This window comes from Loxodonta africana, chromosome 20 (assembly GCF_030014295.1).
Source record: "Loxodonta africana isolate mLoxAfr1 chromosome 20, mLoxAfr1.hap2, whole genome shotgun sequence".
Lineage (NCBI taxonomy): Eukaryota > Metazoa > Chordata > Mammalia > Proboscidea > Elephantidae > Loxodonta > Loxodonta africana.
In genome coordinates, this window is record NC_087361.1 from 77,985,975 (window position 1) to 78,011,034 (window position 25,060).

Here is a 25,060-nt window from a genome sequence, read left to right on the forward strand (position 1 = left end):
GCACATGTGTACATATGCACACTTATTCACACCATCCTCTCTCTAGAGGTCAAAGCCTAAGAGATTAAAACAGCCTTGTCCATATATGAATACAAATTTTGAAACAGAGGCCAAAATAGACCTGCTTATTATTTAATGTACGATTTAAAAAAAAAAAAAAAAAGGAAAAATCCAGAATGGAGCAATCATTATTGATGTAAGTCCAAGAGCACCTTGGGAACTAACTGAAAATTAATCATCGTTACACACTTCTCTGGAGGCAGTGGTGGTTCCATCGGAGAATTCTCGCCTTCCATGAGGGAGACCCAGGTCGATTCCTGGCCAATGCACCTCATGCATGGCCACCAACCATCGGTCAATGCAGGCTTGCATGTTGTTCTGACACTAAACAGGTTTCAGCAGAGCTTTCGGATTAAGATGGACTAGGAAGAAAGGCCTGGAGATCTACTTCTAAAAGGCCTGGCAATGGACTTCTGAAAATCAGCCAGTGAAAACCCTATGGATAAAATAACAAGGGTCAAATCCACAAGTGATCATGGGGAAGGCCCAGGACTAAGCAGTGTTTTGTTCCATTGTACGTGGGGTCACCATGAATTGGGGGCTAACTCAAAGGCAGCTAAAAACAACAGCAAGCATCTCTCTAATTCTTCTTGGTTTTACAGTCTTCCAGTCAAAAATGATCATTACTAGCAATTTTATTTAAAATTTGATTATTCTGATAGCCTGCTATTGCCTATCTTTTGACTATCTCACTCTTTATTAGTATTTCTATCAGACAGAGGTAAATCAAAAGAACATCTGTCCATATTTTGTTTCTTAATATGTCAAACATATAAAGCCATTTTAAAATTATACTTATCATTTTTTTTTTACTGAGACAGAAAACCCAGGGTCCTAACAAATGAAATTATGTCTCTAATTGACCAAGTCTAAGGAGGCCTCTACTTCAATTGAACTACTTACTCTTTCACATATCATTTTAAAGGAATTTATTGGCCTTATCCTGTTAAAAAAAAAAAAAACAACCCCAGTGTCGTCGAGTCGATTCCGACTCATAGCGACCCTGTTAAAGGTTTACAAAATATATTTCCAATCCAATTTGTGGGTTACTCCACCACCTAGGTGAAGTTTTTCAAATAGGCATTTCTTCTGTAATGTCACTAAATGCAGTCTAAGAGTCACACAAGCCTACAAATTTAGAACTTTAATTTTTTTTAACTTCTTCAGTAATCTTATCAATGTTATTCAGAAAATTCTCACTAACACCAATAATACTGGGGAAAAAACATTTGATTATGACACAGAAAATACAAGTCTTAACCCAACTTTGCCATGTCTCACCAATCCCTCTGAGTGTTAGTTAATTACCTCAGATATCAAATGAGGGTACTGGAATACATGATCTCCAAATTCCTTCCAGTCTCAAAAGTCCACTCTATTCTAAATCTTTTTGAATAAATTAAAAAAAAAAAAAGTCATGTCGTATAAGTTCAGAGTTTATTGACATTTTGATTCAACTGGAGCAGCTCTAAACAAAGGATCTGGGGGCCTATGGATTTGTTACCACCTAAAAGCAGGTCCTCACTAGTAACGCGTGATTAATTCCTATGAGACCCCTTTTGAAAATCTTCATGGAAGAAAGCATTATTGAAAAACAGTAAATGATCAATTGATTTGAGATCTAAAATACCAAAAGGATAAGGTTGTGATTTGTTTAGTGTGACAGACATATCAAGTACTATATGTTTGGCCACATACACACACACACAAAGCTAAGTTAATGCTTCTGGGTTTGTTGCTGTTGTTGTTTTCTGACCTGTATAAAGATAATGAAGTATTCTCAGAGTCCAATTTATAGTAATTTATCTCCTCAAAGTAGTATGGAAATTATCATGAGCTTAGAATCAAGCGTCTTTCTCCATTTCATAACTTGTCCCCTGTCTTAATTATCTCGTGCCGCTATAATAGAAATACCACGAAGTGGATGGCTTTAACAAACAGAAATTTATTCTCTCACAGTTTAAGAAACCAGAATTCGGAATTCAGGGTGATGGCTCTAGGGGAAGGCTTTCTCTCTCTGTCAGCTGCGGGGGAAGGTCCCTGTCTCTTCAGCTTCTGTTTCCTGGTTCCTTGGAGATCTCCATGTAGTTTGGCATCTGTCTTCCTCCATCTCTGCTTGCTTGTTTAATCTCTTCTGTATCTCAAAAGAGATTGACTCAAGGCACACTCTACACTAATCGTGCCTTTTTAACATGAACAAAGACAAAAAACTCTTTGCTGTTAAGCTAATTCCAACTCAGAGCAACCCTAGAGGACAGAGTAAAACTGTCCTGTAGGGTTTCCAAGGAGCGGCTGCTGGATTGGAACTGCCGACCTTTTGGTTAGCAGCCAAACGCTTAACCACTGCACCACGAGGGCCCCTAGCAAAGACAACCCATTCCCAAATGGAATTAACCACAGGCATAGAGGTTAAGATTTACAACACATTTTTGGGTGGAAAAAGCACAATCCATAACACCCCCCACTGACCTTTCCTATATAGATTAATTCCTTCACATTAAAAAAAAAAGTCAATCATTTGTGAATATATTTTTATGGCATCATTTCATGAAATAATTTATACAGCTTTTCCTGTTGTAAATCAACATTCAAAAACATGTGAGTTTAACAAAGGGCATCTATACAAAGCCAAGAGCCAACATCATTCTGAACGTAGAGAGTCTAAAACCATTCCCCTTGAGAACAGGAACCAGACAAGGATGCCCTTTATCACCGCTCTTATTCAACATTGTGCTAGAGGTCCTAGCCAGAGCAATTAGGCTAGACAAAGAAATAAAGGGCATGCGGATTGGCAAGGAAGAAGTAAAATTATCTCTATTTGCAGATGACATGATCTTATACACAGAAAACCCTAAGGAATCCTCCAGAAAACTACTGAAACTAATAGAAGAGTTCGGCAGAGTCTCAGGTTACAAGACAAACATACAAAAATCACTTGGATTCGTCTACATCAACAAAAAGAACACCGAAGAGGAAATCACCAAATCAATACCATTCACAGTAGCCCCCAAGAAGATAAAATACTTAGGAATAAATCTTACCAAAGATGTAAAAGACCTATACAAAGAAAACTACAAAGTACTACTGCAAGAAACTAAAAAGGACCTACATAAGTGGAAAAACATACCTTGCTCATGGAGAGGAAGACTTCACATAGTAAAAATGTCTACTCTACCAAAGCCATCTATACATACAATGCACTTCCGATCCAAATTCCAATGACATTTTTTAACGTGATGGAGAAACAAATCACCAACCTCATATGGAAGGGAAAGAAGCCCCAGATAAGTAAAGCATTACTGAAAATAAGAAGAAAGTGGGAGGCCTCACTCTACCTGATTTTAGAACATATTATACAGCCACAGTAGTCAAAACAGCCTGGTACTGGTACAACAACAGGCACATAGACCAATGGAACAGAATTGAGAACCCAGATATAAATCCATCCATGTATGAGCAGCTGATATTTGACAAAGGCCCAGTGTCAGTTAATTGGGGAAAAGATAGTCTTTTTAACAAATGGTGCTGGCATAACTGGATATCCATTTGCAAAAAAATGAAACAGGACCCATACCTCACACCATGCACAAAAACTAACTCCAAGTGGATCAAGGACCTAAACATAAAGACTAAAACGATAAAGATCATGGAAGAAAAAATAGGGACAACGTTAGGAGCCCTGATACAAGGCATAAACAGAATACAAAACATTACTAAAAATGACGAAGAGAAACCAGATAACTGGGACCTCCTAAAAATCAAACACCTATGCTCATCTAAAGACTTCACCAAAAGAGTAAAAAGACTACCTACGGATTGGGAAAATTTTTAAAGCTATGACAACTCCGACCAGCGCCTGTTCTCTAAAATCTATGTGATTCTGATAAAACTCAACCACAAAAAGACAAACAACTCAATCAAAAATTGGACAAAGGATATGAACACACACTTCACTAAAGAAGATGTTCAGGCAGCTAACAGATACATGAGAAAATGCTCTCGATCATTAGCCATTAGAGAAATGCAAATTAAAATTACGATGAGATTCCATTTCACTCCAACAAGGCTGGCATTAATCCAAAAAACACACAATAATAAATGTTGGAGAGGCTGCGGAGAGATTGGAACTCTCATACACTGCTGGTGGGAATGTAAAATGGTACAACCACTTTGGAAATCTATCTGGCGTTATCTTAAAAAGTTAGAAATAGAACTACCATACAACCCAGAAATCCCACTCCTCGGAATATACCCTAGAGAAATAAGAGCCTTTACATGAACAGATATATGCACACCCATGTTTATTGCAGCACTGTTTACAATAGCAAAAAGTTGGAAGCAACCAAGGTGTCCATCAACGGATGAATGGTTAAATAAATTATGGTATATTCACACAATGGAATGCTATGCATCGATAAAGAACAGTGATGAATCCATGAAACATTTCATAACATGGAGGAACCTGGAAGGCATTATGCTGAGTGAAATTAGTCAGAGGCAAAAGGACAAATATTGTATAAGACCACTATTATAAGATCTTGAGAAATAGTATAAACTGAGAAGAACACATTCTTTTATGGTTACGAGAGGGAGGAGGCAGGGAGGGTTATTTACTGATTAGATAGTAGATAAGAACTACTTTAGGTGAAGGGAAGAACAATACTCAATACACGGAAGGTCAGCTCAACTGGACTGGACCAAAAGCAAAGAAGTTTCGGGATAAACTGAATGCTTCGAAGGTCAGCAGAGCAAGGGTGGGGGTTTGGGGACTATGGCTTAAGGGGACTTCTAAGTCAATTGGCAAAATAAATTCTATTAAGAAAACACTCTGCATCCCACTTTGAAGTATGGCGTCTGGGGTCTTAAATGCTAACAAGTGGCCATCTAAGATGCATCAATTGGTCTCAACCCACCTGCAGCAAAGGAGAATGAAGAACACCAAGGTCACACAATAACTAGGAGCCCAAGAGACAGAAAGGGCCACTTGACTAGAGACTTACATCACCCTGAGACCAGAAGAACTAGATGGTGCCCGGCCACAACCGATGACTGCCCTGACAGGGAGCACAACAGAGAACCCTTGAGGGAGCAGGAGAACAGTGGGATGCAGACCCCAAATTCTCATAAAAAGACCAGACTTAATGGTCTGACTGAGACTGAAGAATCCCGGCGGTCATGGTCCCCAAACCTTCTGTTAGCCCAGGACAGGAACCATTCCCGAAGACAATTCATCAGACATGGAAGGGACTGGACAATGGGTTGGAGAGAGAAGCTGATGAAGAGTGAGCTACTTGTATCAGGTGGGCACTTGAAACTGTGTTGGCATCTCCTGTCTGGAGGGGAGGTGGGAGAGTAGAGAGGGTTAGGAACTGGCAAAACGGTCACCAGAGGAGAGACCGGAAGGAGGGAGTGGGAGTATGTAGTAAGGTGTATATAAGTTTACATGTGACAGACTGACTTGATTTGTAAACTTTCACTTAAAGCACAATAAAAATTATTTAAAAAAAAATGAGCTATAAATCTAGTTCATACTTTTATTTTTAGTAAATGACTATATGAAGGATAATTTATTTAATAAAAATTATTAAAAAGTTTTTTTTCCTCAAAGAAAAAACATGTGTTCTAACTAAAAATATTCCATGTGTGTTCACATTGTGATTCTTCAAGTTGGTAAGTAAAAGCAACATAGCATTTGATGATCTTTCTAAAAGATTATGATAATTATCAAAAATTATTACAAAGTCATATTTATTAGCAAGAAAATGTCATACACCAAAGGGGAAAAATGTGTTAAGTAACAACAAAAATTATGAATTCTAGCCAGACTCCATCACACCCAGCAAACGCAAGCTTAGGAAGTCCATTTGCCTTCTCAATGCCCTTTCTATACCATCTGTCAAGTGAGGAACAGCCTGGTGGCATAGTGCTTAAGAGCTACAACTGCTAACCAAAAGGTTGGCAGTTTCAATCCACCAGGTGCTCCCTGGAAACCCCATTGGGGCAGTTGTACTCTCTCCTATAGGGGCGCTATGAGTTGGAATTAATTCAACAGCAATGGGTCTGGTTTTTTTTTTGCTTCCTCAAGCAAACCGTATTACAAAGAAAAGATAAAAAATCCATTGCCGTCCACTCAATTTCGACTCCCCCAAACTTCTCTCATACTTTCATGTAGCTGTGCAGTTAAAGAAGCCCTGGTGGCACAGTGGTTAGGTGTTTGGCTACTAAACAAAAGCTCAGCAGTTTGAATCCACCAGTCAGTCCTTGGAAACCCTATGGTGCAGTTCTACTCTGCCCTGTAGGGTCGCTATGAGTTGGAATCTACTCAAAGGCAATGGGTTTGGTTTGGTTTTTGGTATACAGTTAAAGCAACAGATTTCAGTACATATCTGAATAAACTAATTAGAGTAAGTAAGCAGCAACATAAATATCGATTCTGAATTATGACAAAGCTGCGGTATAAACTTTCTAACATAAATATTTTTAAATATTAGTTGAAACTCGTTTATTTTTTAACCGAAAGTGCAAAAGGACAAAAAGGTAAGATCTTAATGTTTCCCCAGCACCATAATTTTTAGTTTCCAAATTCTATGTTTCTCGGTACTCTTACAGCAAGAGGAGCATCAATGTACTCTACTGACATCTTACACTTAGAGCCTTGTACTTTCCAAAAAGCTTCCACAGGTATTTTCTCATAACATTACAGTGACGTGAATGAGAAAGAAAATTCAGATTACAGATGAGAAAATTCAACAGAGAAGATAAAAGTCCAAGACTACACAGAGAGAGTAATAGAGCTCAGGTTTCCTGACTCCCGTAAGTCAGCATTCAGTCCAGCCTACTGTGTGTGTGTTTACACACAGACACATACACACACACCGCCTGTATAACTGCAGCTTCTTCCTGGCCCTAGAAAGGCTGCAGAAATCTGCACATGAACAAAATTTTCTCAAACTCTGTCAAGCCACAGTTCCAGGCTAGGGTTTCATGGCCTGGAAAGGCAGCCCTCAAGACCGCAGAAAAACCGTTTAGCTGAAAACCCAACCACGTCCTGAAGAGTTCTGAACCCGCCTCAGGTCCCAAAATGCCTTGATTTTCCGACATGAACACTTCTGCCATTATTGGAGTCCTCTTTGTGCTTCTTGTTCCACAAAGGATAATCCTTCTTCAAGGATAATGGTTTTTTAAATGGCATTTATAACACCCTTTTACTGTTCAAGAATTTTTATAAATTCCCTGTCATCTAACTGTTGGATCAAAGGTCCATTCTGAAGACTCCCTACTTCAGTTTTGAAGAATCATACATGCTTTACATTTAAAAAGTATTTTACCTAAAGAAAAAACACCCATTTTAATCTACAAATTACATAAGGATATGTTTCCAAATGATGCCTTTTTTTCTTAATGGGATGCCTAAAAATGTGAGGTCCTATGTTAGATTGGATGACAAGAAATGTAAAAATTGCATCTTTCCTGCCCTCAAAGAGCTTAAAATGTAACTGGTAAGTAAATAAATAAAGACAAACTTTATGGAATTACAATAAATTATGATGTTGATTATATTCCCTATCAAATGATAGTCTCAATTTTCTGAAGGCTTTTCCTTTTCAAAAATGGGGAAGGGGTGGAGTGTTAAATTATATCAAATGCTCTTCTGTTCTACTAAGTTTATTACACAAGTTTTCTTACTGAATCAAATGAGGCTGTGAATCATATTACTAGGTCTCTTTTATTAAATCATCTGTAGCAGCAGCCTGCTTCTGTAGAGATTTACAGCCTGGAAACTCTATGCGGCAGTTCTACTCTGTCCTACAGGGTCACTATGAGTCAGGACCGACTCAACAGCAGTGGATAGATGCTCAGATAAACACTCCCTGGTTATGAAAACTGTACCATTAATTTTAGTTTTATTACAAATTTGTGAATCTATATTCGTAAGTGTTTTTCAAACTCTGCTCTTTAAAACACCAGAATTCTACGAGTTGTTTATTGGTATTCTATGACTTATAAAAAAAAAAAAAAAAGGCAGGGAGGGCCCATAGTCAAATAAATCTGGGAAATACTGGGTTAAACAAAGTCAAATAGGTTTCTCGGTACGAGATTTCTCAGGAATCCTGATATGCTAACATACACTGTAAATATCCAAAACAGTACCCTATGCAGCTTTTTCCAAACTTGTCTAGCCACAAAATTCTTCCATAGAATTTCTATTAATATCTTGAGAACTTGGTAATCTGTTGAACATAGCCTGGTCAATATTTGATCTAAATTTTCTCTTTTGGTCTAATTTTTGGGAGATTTTGGTATTAGGAATACACTAACTTAAGAATGTGAATTGGAAGATCTCAATTCATTTAATTTAGAAAGTAAAAATTTAGAAATCAGGCCTAGAAATCCAATTGTGAAGGCAACTAACACATTGTTGTTATTGTTAGGTGCCTTCAACTCAGTTCTAACTCAGCAACCCCACGTATAACAGAACAAAACACTGCCTGGTCCTGCATATAACTTTATTTGATTCTTCCATAGTTACTGGTCTATTCAATAAGTTACTACCTCTTGAGGCAATTTACATAATTGTTCCGTTTGTTAGTGATTTTTTTCATTAAATTCTACTTCAGAATTCATATTCTACTTCTTTGTCTTTTCCGTTGTGTGTTCTTTATAAATCTAAAAATAATAAAAACCAAACCCACTGCCATCGAGTCGATTCTGACTCATAGCAACCCTATAGGACAGAGCAGAACTGCCCCATAGAGTTTCCAGGGAACGCCTGGCAGATTCGAACTGCCGACCACTTGGTTAGCAGCCGTAGCTCTTAACCACTATGCCACCAGGGTAATAAGGCCTGCCTTTTTAATCTTTCTAGGTTGATTTAAGTATACCTTCTGAAAGCAGCACATAGTTGAACATTGCTTTTAATCTGAGTTTGTCTTTTAAAGGGAAATTTAATACACTGTCTGTAAATGTTTTATTGATTTGTCTTTCGTAATCTTTTTGTTTCTTTGCTGTTTATTTGTTTCTAATCTCTTGCCATATGGACCATGTTTTGTCATTTAGAAAATAAACATGCATCCTATCCTATTTTTAATTCTATTAATGGTGTCTTCCCAAGTTTTCCAAAGTCTCTCTTTTAACCAGCTTTTCTCTGCTTATCAAAGTAAAAATAATATTCAACTACGAGGTGTGGAACCCTTCTGCAGTAAACAATTTGGCCTTTGGTCCTGGCTCCTGAAAACAGGGCCACACCTGAAGCCAATGAGTGATAGCTGACCAGACCAAGAGGGGTCCCCTGAGGGGCTGATGCTGACTAAGCTTCAGGAGGCCATTCGGTGAGGCCAGTAAAGGCCTTAAAGACAGAGGCTCACTGGAGCTTCTCTTGGGAGAGTAAACACGTCCCCTGGGGACAAAGAAGCTCTGTGCAGAGACCCACCTGGACCTCGCCCCTTTGTGTTTTATCCTTTTCCTTTGTAGATTAAAGATAGTTCTTTCCTGGCAGTTGTGAGTCATTTTAACTAATTATCAGACCTAAGAAACAGAGAAGGAGCTGGTACCCGCCGATGTAGTCCCAGGTGAAAAGGGGTGAGAGAGAAAGAAAGGGCTGTGTGGAGCAGCTGTGTCTGGACTGACCAGAGAAGGGAAACTGAGATTTCCTGGGACTGGAGTGACACTGCTTTACACATCTTATTGCACACAACCCCTCCAGGTTAGAGGAGAAACTGATCATGCCATTACTCTTCCCATTTCCCAAATACCCCATCCCCAAGTTCTCAGATGGTAAGTTTTATAACCATAGCTTCTCATTCTAAATTATTTCTGGCATTTTGCACTATTTCCAATATTGCATAAGAACTGTTTAATCTTGCTTCTACATTTTATTGGTTTCAACAGTTATTGCAATACAGATGCCTCTTTCTCAAACTTTTAATTTTGGCTTTTATCTGATAGTACATCTTCAACTAATTTTTTTAAAGAGCACCTATGTGATATATTTTCTCTAGCCCATGCAAACCTAAAAATATCATTCCATTGTCATCATACTAAACAATAATTTGGCTATATATACAATTCTTTAGCTGCAAACTTTTGTTCTTCTCAGACCTTTTAAGCAATTGCTCCACTACTTCTGGCATCTTGTGATATTAAAGAGAACACTGATCCCTTCCAAATTCTTGGATGAAGATCCCAGTGCCAGTGACTTTATTTTCATCAATTATTGGTGAAAAACTATGTATTTACTACTTAATCTAGTACCTGCTTGAACTAAATCAAGCTAACAATGTAAATCACTACCAGAAATGGTGTAAGTAAATTATTTTATCTGCTTTTTTCATTTCAACAGAAAATCTTTTGCTCAATAATCTAACAATTCTGCTGATTCTCTTGCTCAGGTTTCCTTTAAGGGTAAATCCCTTGATTATTTAAATTGATAATCATGCATTTTTCAGCTGGCACATAGCCTGCCTCCTACACACTGATGATTTATAAACCTGTAGCTCCAGAGTCTCATTTCCAACTGCCTGATGATAGCCTAAACCTGACATGACTAAAATCTAAACACTCCAAACCCGTCCTATTCTGTATTTCTTTATAAGTGAATAGCATCACCACCTAGTCAACCTATATAATCCCTAGGTCATGCCAGCCCCTTCTTCTCCCTCAACTCCTCACATAAGTCCCCAACTCCTATTAATTCAACCTCCTGATCATCTCTCTGCTTAGGACCTCATCATCCTTACTATTATCATAATCTATTAACTGCTCTCACTGGCTTTAGTGACTATAATTCACATTCTACATGCTCACCATATGATCTATCAGAAATGCAAGTATAATGATACCATACTTCTGCTTACAACAGAAACAATTTCCTTAGCCTTGCTCCTTACTTGCCAGCACATTTCCCCATATAAATCCTATACTCTGGCCTTAATGAATCCTATACACTTCCTCCAAAAGCTAGGCTATTTCACACCTACGTGTCTCTGACACAGGTTGCACCATCGTGCTGAAATGCCCTTCCCAGCTGGTCTGCCCGGCCAATCTTACTCAGAACTCAGATAGCCCTCTGTAAAATACCTCATCATCATGCTATGAGTCTGAATCAACTCCACAGCAATGGGTCTGGTTTTGGTTTTGTTTTATCATAATGATCAACTGTCTGCCCATCTGAGGTCCTGCCCATTAACTATACTACCAAGTACTACTTAAGGGCAAAATCTGTTTTTTCATCATTTTATACCTCCAGTACATATTGCTGTTGTTGTTGTTAGCTGCTATCAAGTCGGCCCTGACTCCTGGCAACCCCATGCACACAATGGAGCAAATCCAGTCCTGCGCCATCCTATCGGTTGAACCATTTTGATCCACAGAGTTTTCACTGGTTCATTTTCAGAAGGCCTTTCTTCCTAGTCCTTCTCAGTCTGGGAGCACCACTGAAATCTGTTCAGCATCAAAGCAACACACAAGCCTCCCTAATAGATGGATGGGGCCACGCATGAGGTGCACTGACCCAGAATCAAACCCAGGTCTCCCATAAGGAAGGTGGGAACTCTACCACCAAAGCACTATTACATACTAAAAAAAAAAAAAAAGAAATTTTTTTTTTTTGAGAGACCAATAAATACTTGTTGAATAAACAAATGGTTATGAAGAATACAGGTCTAACAATCAGTAAATCTAAGTTCAAATCCATATTAGCCTCTCCTTTTGAGTGATTAAAGACAGGTTCTCCTCCCAATGTCTGTGAAGTTCATAATGAGTACTCACCATGAGATGACAGCACGAGTTCTCAAATCCATACCTTCAAACCAAAAAATCAAACCCAGTGCCATCGAGTAGATTCCGACTCATAGCGACCTTATAGCACAGGGTAGAACTAACTGCCCCACAGAGTTTCCAAGGAGCGCCTGGCACATTCGAACTGCCGACACTTTGGTTAGCACTTAACCACTACGCCACCAGGTTTTCTATCCATACCTCAGAGCAACAAAGAGGCCTTTATCTGATGTAAAAGAATAGCTGCAAGAATAAAGTATTAACATTTCTCAAAAGTATTAAGTGGTATGGAAACCCTGGCAGCGTAGTGGTTAACAGCTACAGCTTCTAACCAAAAGGTCAGCAGTTTGAATCTACCAGGCGCTCCTTGGAAATAGTATGGGGCAGTTCTACTCTGTCGTATAGGGTTGCTATGAGTTAGAATGGACTCGATGGCAACGGGTTTGGTTTGTCTGGCATTAAGTGGTATACAAATACAAGATAGTATTATTTCTTCCAAATACCTTTACGGAAGAATTTCCCTATGAGGATGTGAAAGAAGAGGGATCCCTACTCAGCTCTTGGAAAGGGCTAGGAAATTTATAAGGTATTTATAAAGTATGTTAGAAAAGAAAGATTTGAAAATCTAGTCAGTAGAGACTATAGACTTGTGTACAATAACAAGTTTGTCCAAAAAGCTTTGATGGGCTATTTCCCTAGTTAATTACAGGCATAAGGTGCAGTTATAAACACCAATTTCCATTATGTTTCTGCTATGTCATTCACTTACTCACACAGCAACAACTAGAGTCTGGCAGAAGCACATGCTCACTAAGCCAATCAATCTGTAACACTAGAAAAATCATGGGGACCAAGCTTCAGCCATTCAGAGTAAAAAGACTGACCTGAAGAGCCTTCAGCCCATCTTCCACACCTGACTGTAAAAAACATTCTACTAAACTCCTTGTACTAAATAATTCATAGTGGTGAATTCTATTATAACAAAGCTGATAAAGCCCTACGGAATACAAGTCAACTCTTAGACTTTCATTAGCATGAATTCTTTATTGTACAGTCATTTGTTTTAACAGTCTTTGGTCTGTAATAAGTACTCACTAACCAAAAAATCATCGCCAAAAAAAAAGAAACACTTCTCATTTAAATAAAATAAAGGCAAACCGTAATCGAATTTTCTGAATTAATACCTGGTTTTACATTTTATCTTAAAAAAAATTTACTTGCTCATATCTTTTCATCCAACAAATGTATTTTGAAACCTATTCTGTTTCTAGGAAACCCTGGTGACGTAGTGGTTAAGTGTTACGGTTGCGAACCAAAGGGTCAGCAGTTTGAATCCGCCAGGCGCTCCTTGGAAATTCTATGGGGGCAGTTCTACTCTGCCCTATAGGGTCGCCATGAGTCGGAATCAACTCGATGGCACTGGGTTTGGTTTTTGGTTTATTCTGCTTCTGACACTGTTCTATGCATTATTTCTGAACTTCCAAACTCCTCTTTTCTTTACATTCTACAATTTACGATAAACCATCAAGGAAATTTTAAAAGCTTTCCTACCAATTATCTCTTTTGATGTTCCTAAAAAGACAAAGAAAACTGAGGCCTAGAGCTAAAACTGAGGTCTAGGTCAAGTTCTAGATGCTAACTCAGGTCTTCCAACGCTCTCCCCAATGAACTCTTTCACTAACCCTCGCTGAGGCCCTGACCTCATTCTCAAGATCTGAGTTAGTCACAACAGACTCCGTTTAGTGGGTAATTAGGTTAGTAGTGCATAATCAATGTTAAACAAAACAAGTGAAGTCTGTTACTTCTTCCAACAACTCATGCCTTCTCCCTCCTCCTGCCCAGGGGCCCCTCCTCAAAAAAGGAAAAAAAAAAAAATGGAAGGGTTTGCTTTCTTTTTTACCTTGCATAGACTTCCAATGCAAATTAAGATTAAGAAAACTAAGAAAAAAGGAAGTTTATGAAAGCCACTTACCCGCAGTTATACAAAACTATCCTACCTCTTAACAAAAAGATTTTTCAATTCATTGATAGAGTCAGTCATCGTTACATTTAATGTTTTAAAATGTACCTTCTGGGAAACTAAATTCAATTGCTGTTATATTCCTCTTTATATCACAGAACTATATTATTCTTTGACTGAACTATGCAAAGTTAACCCAGGGAGCTGTTAAGCAAACTTTCTCACTAAACTCTGCCAAATGATTTCCATCCTAACCTACACTATCTTACAATGTCACTCATACCAATCTGTATGTGTATGTCTTTTGACGTACACAAATATATATTCTAGAAACAAATATACTTTCTTTGGCATACTTATCATATTAAACTATGATTTTATGTAGCTATTACCCACTGAATAGGGATTAATATTTGAAGTTAACAGTAGGAATAACAGTGTTACGATGATGAAACTATCCAGGATGTTATATGAGACTGTTTAAATATAAGGGACTCTGATGAAAGATTTGAAAATATAGTTAGATCTGTGGAGTTTCACAATGGAATTATATAATTGACACCTAGTTAAATTTTGCTTTCAGAAACTTTCTGAATCTGTGCAAATCCACTTCTCTAACTAAAGAATGATGAAGTCTTAGAAAAACCAAAAAAACTAAACCCACTGCCATCGAGTCGATTCCGAGTCGTCCCTGTAGGACAGAACTGCAGTTACGTCCAGTAAGACAGGAGCATGGGGTGCAGTTGAGGCAAGAGCCAAAGGCCAAATCATGAAGTATTATTAAGATACTAAGGAGATGGAAATTCTTCTGGAGACAATAAGCAAAAGACTTTATGCAAGGGAAAAAACCTACTTTGAAGCGGAGTAGACGGTATTGGAGGTGTTTCTAAAAAATAAACTTATAAATTAATTAATCTATTTAACTCATTTCTAAAATTAAAAAAAGGAGAAAGAAGACACTGAAGCGTGTTGGGGGGGTGCTGTTTATAAAAAGGAAATAATTGCTTTTCTTGGTGTACTAGTAGTATCACTGAAGTCTGGACTTTAAGGATTCTTTCATACATTGCACAAACCAAAATCATCTTAATACATTCCTTAACAAACCTATGAGACCTGTTTTACAATAGTCTTGATTCTATTTTGATGCTAGTTCCTGATCCGCCATCAACTAAGAATCAAAGAGATGACAAAGCCATCTCTTTTATTTTATTTTGTTGCCATTAAAATCAAAATCTGAAAACAGAAAGGTAACTCTTCACAGTCACATTACAGGAGAGAAGAGGTTTAATCTTCTTAGGGCAATATTCAAGGCCTGCAACGATGCAATCTCTGGGTACCTTCCCAGGTTAATTTCCTATGTGCTTCTTTATTATTTCTCTTAGTCAGAATAGACTCAGTCAAAATGGGATTTGGTTTTCTTCAGTAATTCATGAATATACATTGTTTCTTTGGTTCATTTGGCATAGGTCCTTTGCAAGTACTTTAAACGTTTTTATAATTACTGACATTACAATTGCTCTTTAAACTTTCACAGTAAAAACTATATAAAGACAGTAAATAAAATGTACCTATTTTGAAATGGGAGTCCTGGTTGCACAGTGGTTAAGAGCTTCACTGCTAGCCAAAAGGTCGGTAGCTCTAATCCACCAGCTGCTCCTTGGAAACCCTATGGGGCAGTTCTTCGTCCTGTACGGTCACTATGAGTCAGAATCAACTCAACAGCAACAGGTCTGGTTTCTTGGTTTTATTTTGAAAAAGAACCACCTTTGGCTATGTCAGCATTTGATGGCACAAATCAAACGATACCCTTCCATCGATTTGCAATTAGTAATTATTCTTAAGAAGAGAATAATTTCAAGTATGAACATAGTTATTTCCTTGCTTAACTGATTTCAACATTTACTTCATAATAAAATTGTTAGAACATCAAAACTGAGTTAATTTCATAAATATATAGTAAGCACTTTTATGGGCCAGAAAGAGGTTCCTAACCCCTTTACAGAAAATCAGATCATTAACTTGAACTAGGAAAGAGCTGGCCGCTAAAGTGGGAAATATAAGGATCCTTAGGAAATCAGCTTCAAGTCCATTTAACCTGATTGCTGATCCTGTTTTCACCTCACGTCCTCATTCCAGGTACTCAACTCTTACTTTGTTCCCTGTTGCCCAAGCCTATAACTTACACCTCAGTCGCCAAACTGGTCTTTGTCTTGACTCCGCACCCACAAAATTCAACTCTGCATATCCCTGTTTTTCATACTCTTTGTTCCCACCTCACACCTATCTAAGACCTTTCAGAACTCAAAATTTAGCCCAGACTCTCAGACTAGGTCCCTGAATGTCCTGACAGTGACCACTTGCAGATGCAACCTTTTAAATATTTCACACAGTTAGACCTCCCTCATACTATGTCCTAGAGGCCTTGCTCGGTCATGTGTCTGGCATTCACCCTAGACTTCCCTGAATCCAATTGCTCAATTGTGCTGGGCATTCTCTCACTGCTAGCACCCGCGGAGACCTCCTGCCCCACACAGTCTCTGGGATGCAGTTATCTAGTCATCTGCCATTCCCTGAGCGGCCAGTTTGGACAAGAACGGTCCCAGGCCCCGCAGGAAACACAAATATGTACAGAGCGTGAGTCATGCCTTCCAGAAACTTATATTCCAGTAAGGAAGCTAAGACAAGTAAAACTTCTACAGTGAGAGTCAATAAGTACTAAAAGCCTAAAGAAGCCGAAGAAAGAGAGGTTTCTTTATATTTTTTGTATATATGAACAAGGTCTTAAAGGATGAAGATAACTTTAATACACTGAAACTGAACAGTTGGAGCATGGGTAATGGGTATGAAGAGCAGTAAGAAAACATAAAGATAAAGCAGAGAGCCCACAAAGGGCACAAAAATTATCAGGGGAAAATGTGAAAATGAGTCTAGACATAGGCTGGAAGGTCAGGTCAGGCTGAAAGCAGAGATCCAACGTGGAGTCATTAAAGGCAGGTGAGTCACGCTGGACCAGGCAGTATTTGGTCATTCCTTTGCTCCCACATTCTGCACATAAAATAAAAAAAAAAACTGAAATATGTTTAAAAGCATAGAGCTGGATCATTGTTTCAATGTGACAAATACAATCCTCCAGATTCAAAGGGTAATATAAATATCTGACAATGGTGATTCGAACTGCTTTCTCATTGTGAAAAGTTGGCAAACTTGGCATCTCCAAGCAAAAATGGGAGGAAGTTATTTTGGTCACGGTTAATTGAAAATCTACCTTTCTTCTCCCTGAAAATGAAAGGGCCGCTGAATAGTCATTGTATCTAGAGTTAATATGTAAACACTAGAAACAATGCAGATTAAAAATAATATATAAATCCAAGTGATATATACATACCACCTTATTCTTCAACTATAAATGAAGCACGCTAACCAACTATGCAACCAACACCCCTACAGCCAATTATAACAATATAGGGAAATCTCAGAACACATTTTTCCAGGGAGCAGACATTACAGAAAGTTTCTTCCCCATCTGCCTTTCTCGTACTTACTGCATCCACCTCTCCTTTTTATTTTTAAAGGTTTGTTTCCTTCCTCCTACTTTATCCTGACCATTATGAGTTACCAACTCACGCCTCCTGAAATTGCCATTGCTGTCTTAGTTTTTTCTTTCTCACCTCTCCTATGGTTCCTTCCTTAATTGTAATCATTTTAGCTCAGTTGCAGCTACCTACCAACAACCCTCAAATTTCTCTGGTTCTTTGGTTTGTGAATTGGTGGGACACAGCAGGAAATGGTGAGGATAATCAACAAATCAACTCGACGGCACTGGGGTGGGTAATCAACAAACAGGAAAAGTGGAATCAGAAAGCTAAGGTAGTCACAGAATCATTCTACTTACAGTTGCCGGGGATCCCCAGATACCACCTGGTCTGCCACTCTGCTTCCACACAGGTATCGCCTCCCCAGTGTAGGTAAAACCCACCTCAATTTGAAACTGGGTTTAACATCAAATGCCTCGGAATCCAGTGGCTCATCTTTCAAACATTCTTAAAGTGCACGTGCAAATACCCCATAAAGTTGACAAGAAAAATGGGCATTCTCGTCTTATTGAGGAAATGCTGACATTCAGATGATGACAAAAAGCCACACCAACAAGAAAAGTCTTAGAATGTACTCAGTCAGGGCCGCACCTGGGAGACAAAGGTTCCAACATTTCCCAAGAAGACCCCGTTATTACATCATTAATGCCCAGGCTCCTTTTTCTTATCTGCACCATTAATCACACAACTGATGCTCTTCCCTAAGCCAGAGCCAGACACTCAACTTTAAAACTGAGTTCTGTGGATATTAATTTAGCTCACACAGTGTCAGACCCTGTGCTTAGCATTTGAAAAGATGTAACAATGAGCCTGGACTTAAATCAGGACTTCAAAACCTTCTGATGATGTCAAGCTGCCTCTTATTATTTCAAAATGGGGGGGGGGGGGCGGGGAGGGTAGGAGTCATGAACATAAAGAAAAAGGATCTGGAAGAAAACAAAAAATTACTGAGAGAAAGCTGTTTTAAAATGATCAAGAAGGCTTTTCTGAATAAAGAGCATCATTTGCCAGTACCTGATCTACCCGCAAAGGGGGGAATTAGAAATACCAGCCACTTGTTATCAAAGTCCTAAAAGGAAATAAGACAGTCATGGAAAAAAGGAACAGGTTACTCATCGTAACGTTCTTGAACTCTTTCCAGCACATCCAGATATTCAAGACAGAAAAGCTCAGTGCAGCCAAGCTGTGGAGCAAGGCAGAGAACTACAGGTGTATCTCAGGCAATGGGGGCTAGAGGCAGCAGCAAGAAGCAAAAAACTCTGTGTGGCAAGACTAGGAGCTTCTACCCTTAAGCAAAAAGGCAACCACCTCTGGGGCAAGGGAAGTGGTAAGCTTTCACACCCAGCTGAGAGAATTACCACAGAAATGCTGAAAATGGTGAGCACACACCACACAATACAAGCAGTACACAATAAGGGATCGGTTGGTTGGATGGAACTCAAACTGACATTTAGGTATACTATTTTCTTGCAACTTAGAATTTTTTCTTTGCTCTGACTCAGTGGTTACTTATTAAATATTATACTTTATCTAATTTAAGTGATCTAAACCATGATTTCAATAGCACCTATGCACGTTTTTCCTGAGACATTGTTACGTATGCTAGAAGAGTCTGATTATTAGGCTTAAACTATTCCAAAGGCCTATACAATCCTGGGCCAGAAATGATGTTAACAGTAGAAATGGACTTCCATTATTTTAAAAAAGAAAAAAAAAGACAACGTGGTCGGTCTTAGTGTGGCCCAAAGAACACCTGAATTAGAATAGCTTGTGTTGTTGTTGTTGCTGGTTGCTGTCGAATTGATTCCAACTCAGAGTGACCCCATGTGACAGAGCAGAACTGCCCCAAACTGTCCCATAGGGTTTTCTTGGCTATGATCTATACAGAAGCTGATTGGGAGCTGCTGGGTGGGTTTGAACCTTTGAACGGCCAAACTTTAGGTTAGCTGCCAAGCACTTAACTGTTGTGCCACGAGGGTGCCTTAGAATTGCCTGTAGGGCTGATTTAAAATGCAGGTCCCACCACCCAGCAATCTACATACAAAAAATCATCTTGGGTACTTGTTTTCAAAAAAACAATTTCTGAGCCCTGCCAGTACTTACCAAATTTGAATCTCTAACACAGGCATTCTGAGAATCATCCAAAAAAAATTAAAAAACTCACGCTCTCAAGTCGATTCCGACTCACTGCAGCCCTATAGGACAGGGGAGAACTGCCCCATATGGTTTCCAAGGCTGTAACCTTTACCACATCTTTCTCCCACAGAGCGGCTGGTGGGTTCAAACAGCTGACCTTTCAGTTAGCAGCTGAGCACTTTAACCACTGTGCCACCAGGGCTCCTCTGAGGACCATAAACCCATTGCTGTCAAGTTGATTCCAACTCATAGCGACCCTACAGGACAAAGGAGAACTGACCCATAGGGCTTCCAAGGAGCAGCTGGTGGATTCAAACTGCTGCCCTTCTGGTTAGCAGCCAAGCTCTTAGCCACTCTGAAAATGCAACCTAGTTTAGTGACAGCAAACAAGTCACCAATACATTCTTGAAGTTACACAAATTGTATAAAAATCATTTTCAGTGTAAAACAATTTCCAGAAATCGTGAAATAAACTCTTCAGGATGGATTTGATTAATCTTTTATCATTCTGCTTTGCTGGGTAGGAATTTCACTGAAACAGGGAACACATCAAATAATCAAGCCAGACCCAACCTCTAAGAGAGAGGCATGACTACAGGGACAAAGAGCCCCGAACCACTCGTGATCCCCAAACCATAACAGGAGGGAACATGGTCGGTGAAGTCCACTGTTAAAAAATAATTAAAGCACAAAGTCTGTAGGGTTTATTGCAACAGTTATTCTGTATGTGTATGTGCAGACCATTTTGTTTCTAACAAAACAAATGGCTGGATGTAGGCTAGTTACAAACAAGAGGAGGAAAGAGTAGGTAAAATTTAGCCATTGGCTGGTCTCAACAGGACTGACTGAAATCATGCCACCCCTTCCTGAGATCAGCTGACATCAGGCTTCTGTGGCCCCCATTCATTTGAAATTGCCTAAAGTTAAATTCTTTGCATAAGATAAACTTCAAAAGGCTTCACGGTTATCACAGTTGTCCTTATCCCAGAGGGGTTTGTGATTTTATGATTACCTGTCCCCTCAGGTTTTTTTTTTGTCTGTTCTTAGATGCATTTCACATTGGTTAGTGGCCCTTGTGAATGTTCCTATACACGCAGGAATCTGTCAGTGCCTGTTCTTCAGTTTCTCTCTTTTAAAACCATCAAGCATTTCAGGCACCCAAGAAGCAACAGGGGCATATGGGTTATATTCAATATACCACAATGGCTAACAAACAACAGTGAAGGCTGGCTCTTGTGAAGCAAGGTGTCCTATGTAATGAAATGTGTATTTATAAAAAATTTACCAGACAAGCCCCTGAAATTTCTGGCCTTTACTATCCCATCCACTGCCTCTAACTAGGGGCTCCTTCCTAAGACTAGCCTCCATCGTGGAAATGCCTTATCATTCTTTGATCCAGTTGCAGAGCGAGCATACAGCAATACGCTCTCATGTTCCTTACTTCAGAGGCAAAAAAAATACATATGGGTACTTCACCACAATCAGGCTCACAAAGATTCACTGCCTTGAATAGGTGATCAAGGCCCTGACATGGGCAATCGGAGGGATGTCATCAGTCTATCAACAGTCGAAAGAAAGACCTGGCAAGTCTGAAAAATCAGCCACTGAAAACCCTATGGAGCACAGTTCCACTCTGACACACATGGGGTCACCATGAGTCAGAGTCGACTTGACAGCAACTGGTATGGTATCATAAGCAAAGGAAGATTCTGCTAACTCAGAGGAAGTAAAAAAAAAAAAAAAAAACACTGTCCCTACTCCCAAGGATATTCCAAAACTAATGCACAAGACAACACGGACTGTTACAAAACAAAGAACAAAAAAAAAAAGGACCTGAAACTCAGGAAGCACGGAATCCAGTGTAACACAGATTAGCAATCTACAGTCCTGGGCTTCAGTTTATTCTCACATCAAATGAAAAGGCCTGTTTAGACAGTTTATTCCAATTCTGAAAGTATTTGATTTAATGAATTATGCGCTTAAAGCAGCATTTTAAAGCTGGAGGTTAGGACACCTAAGGGAAATTACAGGATGATAATGATCAAAGGAAAACTTGACTTCAGAACGGCAATTTTGCTGTAGCAATAGAATACTAACTGCAGATTATACATATGCAGGATAACTTGAGTGTCTCTTTATGTCTTAAGGACAACCCTGCACAGTCTTAAAATCTGCTATCAAAATCAAAAACATCAGAAATCTGAAAATCTTTTTTTTTTAATCTCTTGTAAAGAATCCGAAAGGAAAGGTAAATGTTTGCTTGTTAAATTTTAAGAGTAAGTGTGATTAGAGAAGTAAATGGGAGGATTGTGTAAAAAAAGACAATCTTTAACTATCAACAGCTGATACTTTAAACACACAAAGCTAAGTCATAAAATAACAAAACGGAGTTGAAGACAATATGCGATTGACAAGCAAAATATTTATCGAGTGTAGAAACTTCATTAAAACTTCAGCAGTTCTAGATGTTATGTTGAAAACGAACAGAAATGCCAGTTTTTAGTGACTAACACGCCTGGCGCAACAATGATTCTAAATGTGATCTAACACCAAAGGCCGTGAAGAAACCAAGGGAAGTGAACTTGGACACAGCCATAAGAAATGAAAAGAAAACATCTATTCATTTCCATAAAACCAATCTGTCATTGACCATTCTTGTAATACAGTTTTTCAACTCACCTATATTTGCTAAACAGCAAATCATGCCTAAAAATAAACTCTTGGCAATAAGGGCACATTATTTGCCTAAAATAAATTACCTACTGTCCAGTTCTGGATACCTTTAAGACACTACGCAAACATACCACATTATTCTACTATAAAGTCCAGTGGCTGGATATAAGAGTCAATGGAAGATTTTCAACTACAATTTTTCAAAAATGTATCTATTCAGTTTTCCCAGTTATAACGTAGTAAGAGATAATCTGGCTTTGTTATCTTTATAACCACTACGAAAAAACGACAGTAACTTGCCAGATAAATTTGAGAATATGTGGAAGACATTTCAACAATCAAAAAAAAAAGGAACTGTAAGCATCCTAGAAAAAAATTTTTTTTTAATTTTGTCATTTTTGCATGAGTAAGAATCTTTGTAAAACCTCCATTTTTTTGTTTTCCTGGAATATAAACCCCTCAGTTCTCTTATGGGTTTTTCCTATCTGCCTCACCCCCACCATCTCCAAAAAAAATCATAAAACAATAACTCAAATGTGGGCACCATTAAATTATGACTATGGAAATCATGAGGCAAGGAAAGGGGCAGAAATTCAAACAGAAAAAGTAGAAATGGCAGGGAAGCTTTGGAAGGAGCCTGTTCAAACAAAGCCGGGCCAAGGCAGAGTAGGTGACAGGACCTGTCATCGGAAGAAGCTGATAATAGGAGATGTTTCTCAAACCCGAAGGCCCTAAGAACAGATAAACAGGTGAAATGAAACTAACATTGAGCCTGGTACCAAGCATGGACAAAGATGTTTTCATTTACTCCTCAAAGCAATCTTATATGAGCTGGAAAATCTATGGCCCGAACAGATTAAGAAATTCAACCAGTGTCACAGGGCTTTGCACCTAGTCTTTTTCACATGATGGTAAACACAGAAAATAATTTTTGTGTGGCCTGGTCCGGTAAAGAAAGGAGGCTGCTTGCAGCTGTCATCAACTAGCCAGGAAGCTCTCAAATATCCTAGGCTCCACCTGGCCTCCCCAAGGGCTGAGGGGTCAATATTCTGGCATACCTAGGATCCATGTCTGAGTTGGGCTGGGAAGTTCTACAGTGCAACTACAAAGCTGTTGCATTTTCTATTCCACTCTACTGCTTCTGGGCGCTGCACACAGGTCAGGCTATAGCCAATTCTCTGAGAGCAAAGTGAGGAGGTACCCCCTACCCACATGGGCCACACAAACTCTGACTGTGGGCACTCCCCCCAAACCCAGGCCCTTTCCAGTATTTTATTTAAAAGACTGAGTCAATTTTTCTTAAAAAGAAAAGAATCTGGCTGTGCTCATACCAGAAATTTCCTCTAAAGGAGACAAAAAGTGGTCATTCCAGTAGGTTTAACATAAAAACTACTAGTTAAAGAAACATGCTAAAACACATTCATATTAAAATGTTATTAGTCAATCAAGCAAAGATAAATGACAGACGGCAGATTCCATCTTGGTTAGGTAAGAAGGAGGAAGCTGGAAAGAGGTACACATATACTAGGTGTCCCAAGATAAGTGAGGGAAGCAAAGAGCAGTAGATAAGCCTGACAAGGCAGCTAACCCTAAAAGAGGTTCAGAAGTTTACGAATTCTCTGAAATGAAACACAAAATTTTAGAATACATAGTTAGGCATTATTCTGAGGGGACTGAGGAAGGTTTGATGAAATCAAGAGATTGTCACAAGGGTCTAAGGACCAAAAACAGTTACAAAATTGCTGAGGAAAATCCACATCAACCCAAATATCAATTGCCTAGAATCATATTTATACCTTCAGGATTATCTTCTATACCAGGGGTGGATCTACATAGATCCCGATGGTATAAATGAAATTTTATTGGAACACAGCCATGGCCAATTGTTCACATATTACCTATGGCTACAATGGCAGTCGTCAAACAGAAACTATACAGCTCCCAAAATACGAAATACTATCTGGCCTTTGCGGAAAGTTTGTGAACACCTGTTCCATACAAAAGCAACACGGATGAAAAATAGCCCTTAACTATTTACTTATACTGACTATCAACAAAAGATCAGTGGCAAGATTTACAAAAAGGCCTGTTTCCATTAGGTAAGAAGAAACATTTATTTGTAAATTTTTATAAACCACTTAAATTTCATTAATTACATACTGTTCTTATTAACACTGTGAAGAGCTATTACTATAAACCAGCTCCTTGTATAAGCACACTACATATATATTATGGTAGGGCTTTTATTTTTGACAAAGTTTTAAAAAAAAGGTTATTTTAAGGAATGGTTTATGAACATCTGTCCTTTTTCCTGTTGGCCTCAAACTTCACTAAATACATTCTCTAAAAAAATTTCTTTAGAACAAAAAATATTTTGTGAAGGTGTGTAACACTAAGGGATCATTAAACTACTAACTATTTAAAAAAGAATAAACAATTTAGAAGTTTTATAACTCTAAGATTGAATGGTTCCACATTGTTGTTGTTGTTAGTTGTTGTCAAGTCGATGCCAACTCATGGTGACCTCGTATGTGTAGAGTAGAACTACTCCACAGGGTTTCAAGGCTGTGACCTTTCAGTTCCACATTAGTTTTGTTCACAAGTTTAAAAATTCTGAACTGTCACTATATCCAGCAAGTGAATATATTTGATGACAATCATACAACCAAATGTTATTCACCCATATCCCCTATAAAAACGAAAGGAGAAATAATTAAATTGAAACATCCTCAAAAGTATTTTAAAAACGCTTCTTGAAACATCTTGCTATAGAAATCCTGATAAAGTAATTGCTAACAAAGCAATTCATGGCAAACAGCAATCATATATGCCATTTACAAGACAACCTCAAGCACTACACTAG

The 25,060-nt window shown here is 38.6% G+C and overlaps 1 protein-coding gene across 1 annotated transcript in view; it reads right to left on the reverse strand.

Annotated features, from left to right (window-relative positions):
* Positions 1-249: 249 nt before the first annotated feature.
* Positions 250-25,060, reverse strand: part of LOC135228295 (uncharacterized) — a 36,172-nt gene continuing 11,361 nt past the window's right edge. The window contains exons 3-4 of the mRNA XM_064272995.1: positions 1,369-16,840; positions 250-496 (exon numbers count right to left, since the gene is read on the reverse strand). Coding sequence (XP_064129065.1) covers positions 16,596-16,840 — 245 coding nt within the window. The 3' untranslated portion in view covers positions 250-496; positions 1,369-16,595. The remainder of the gene's footprint in view (positions 497-1,368; positions 16,841-25,060) is intronic.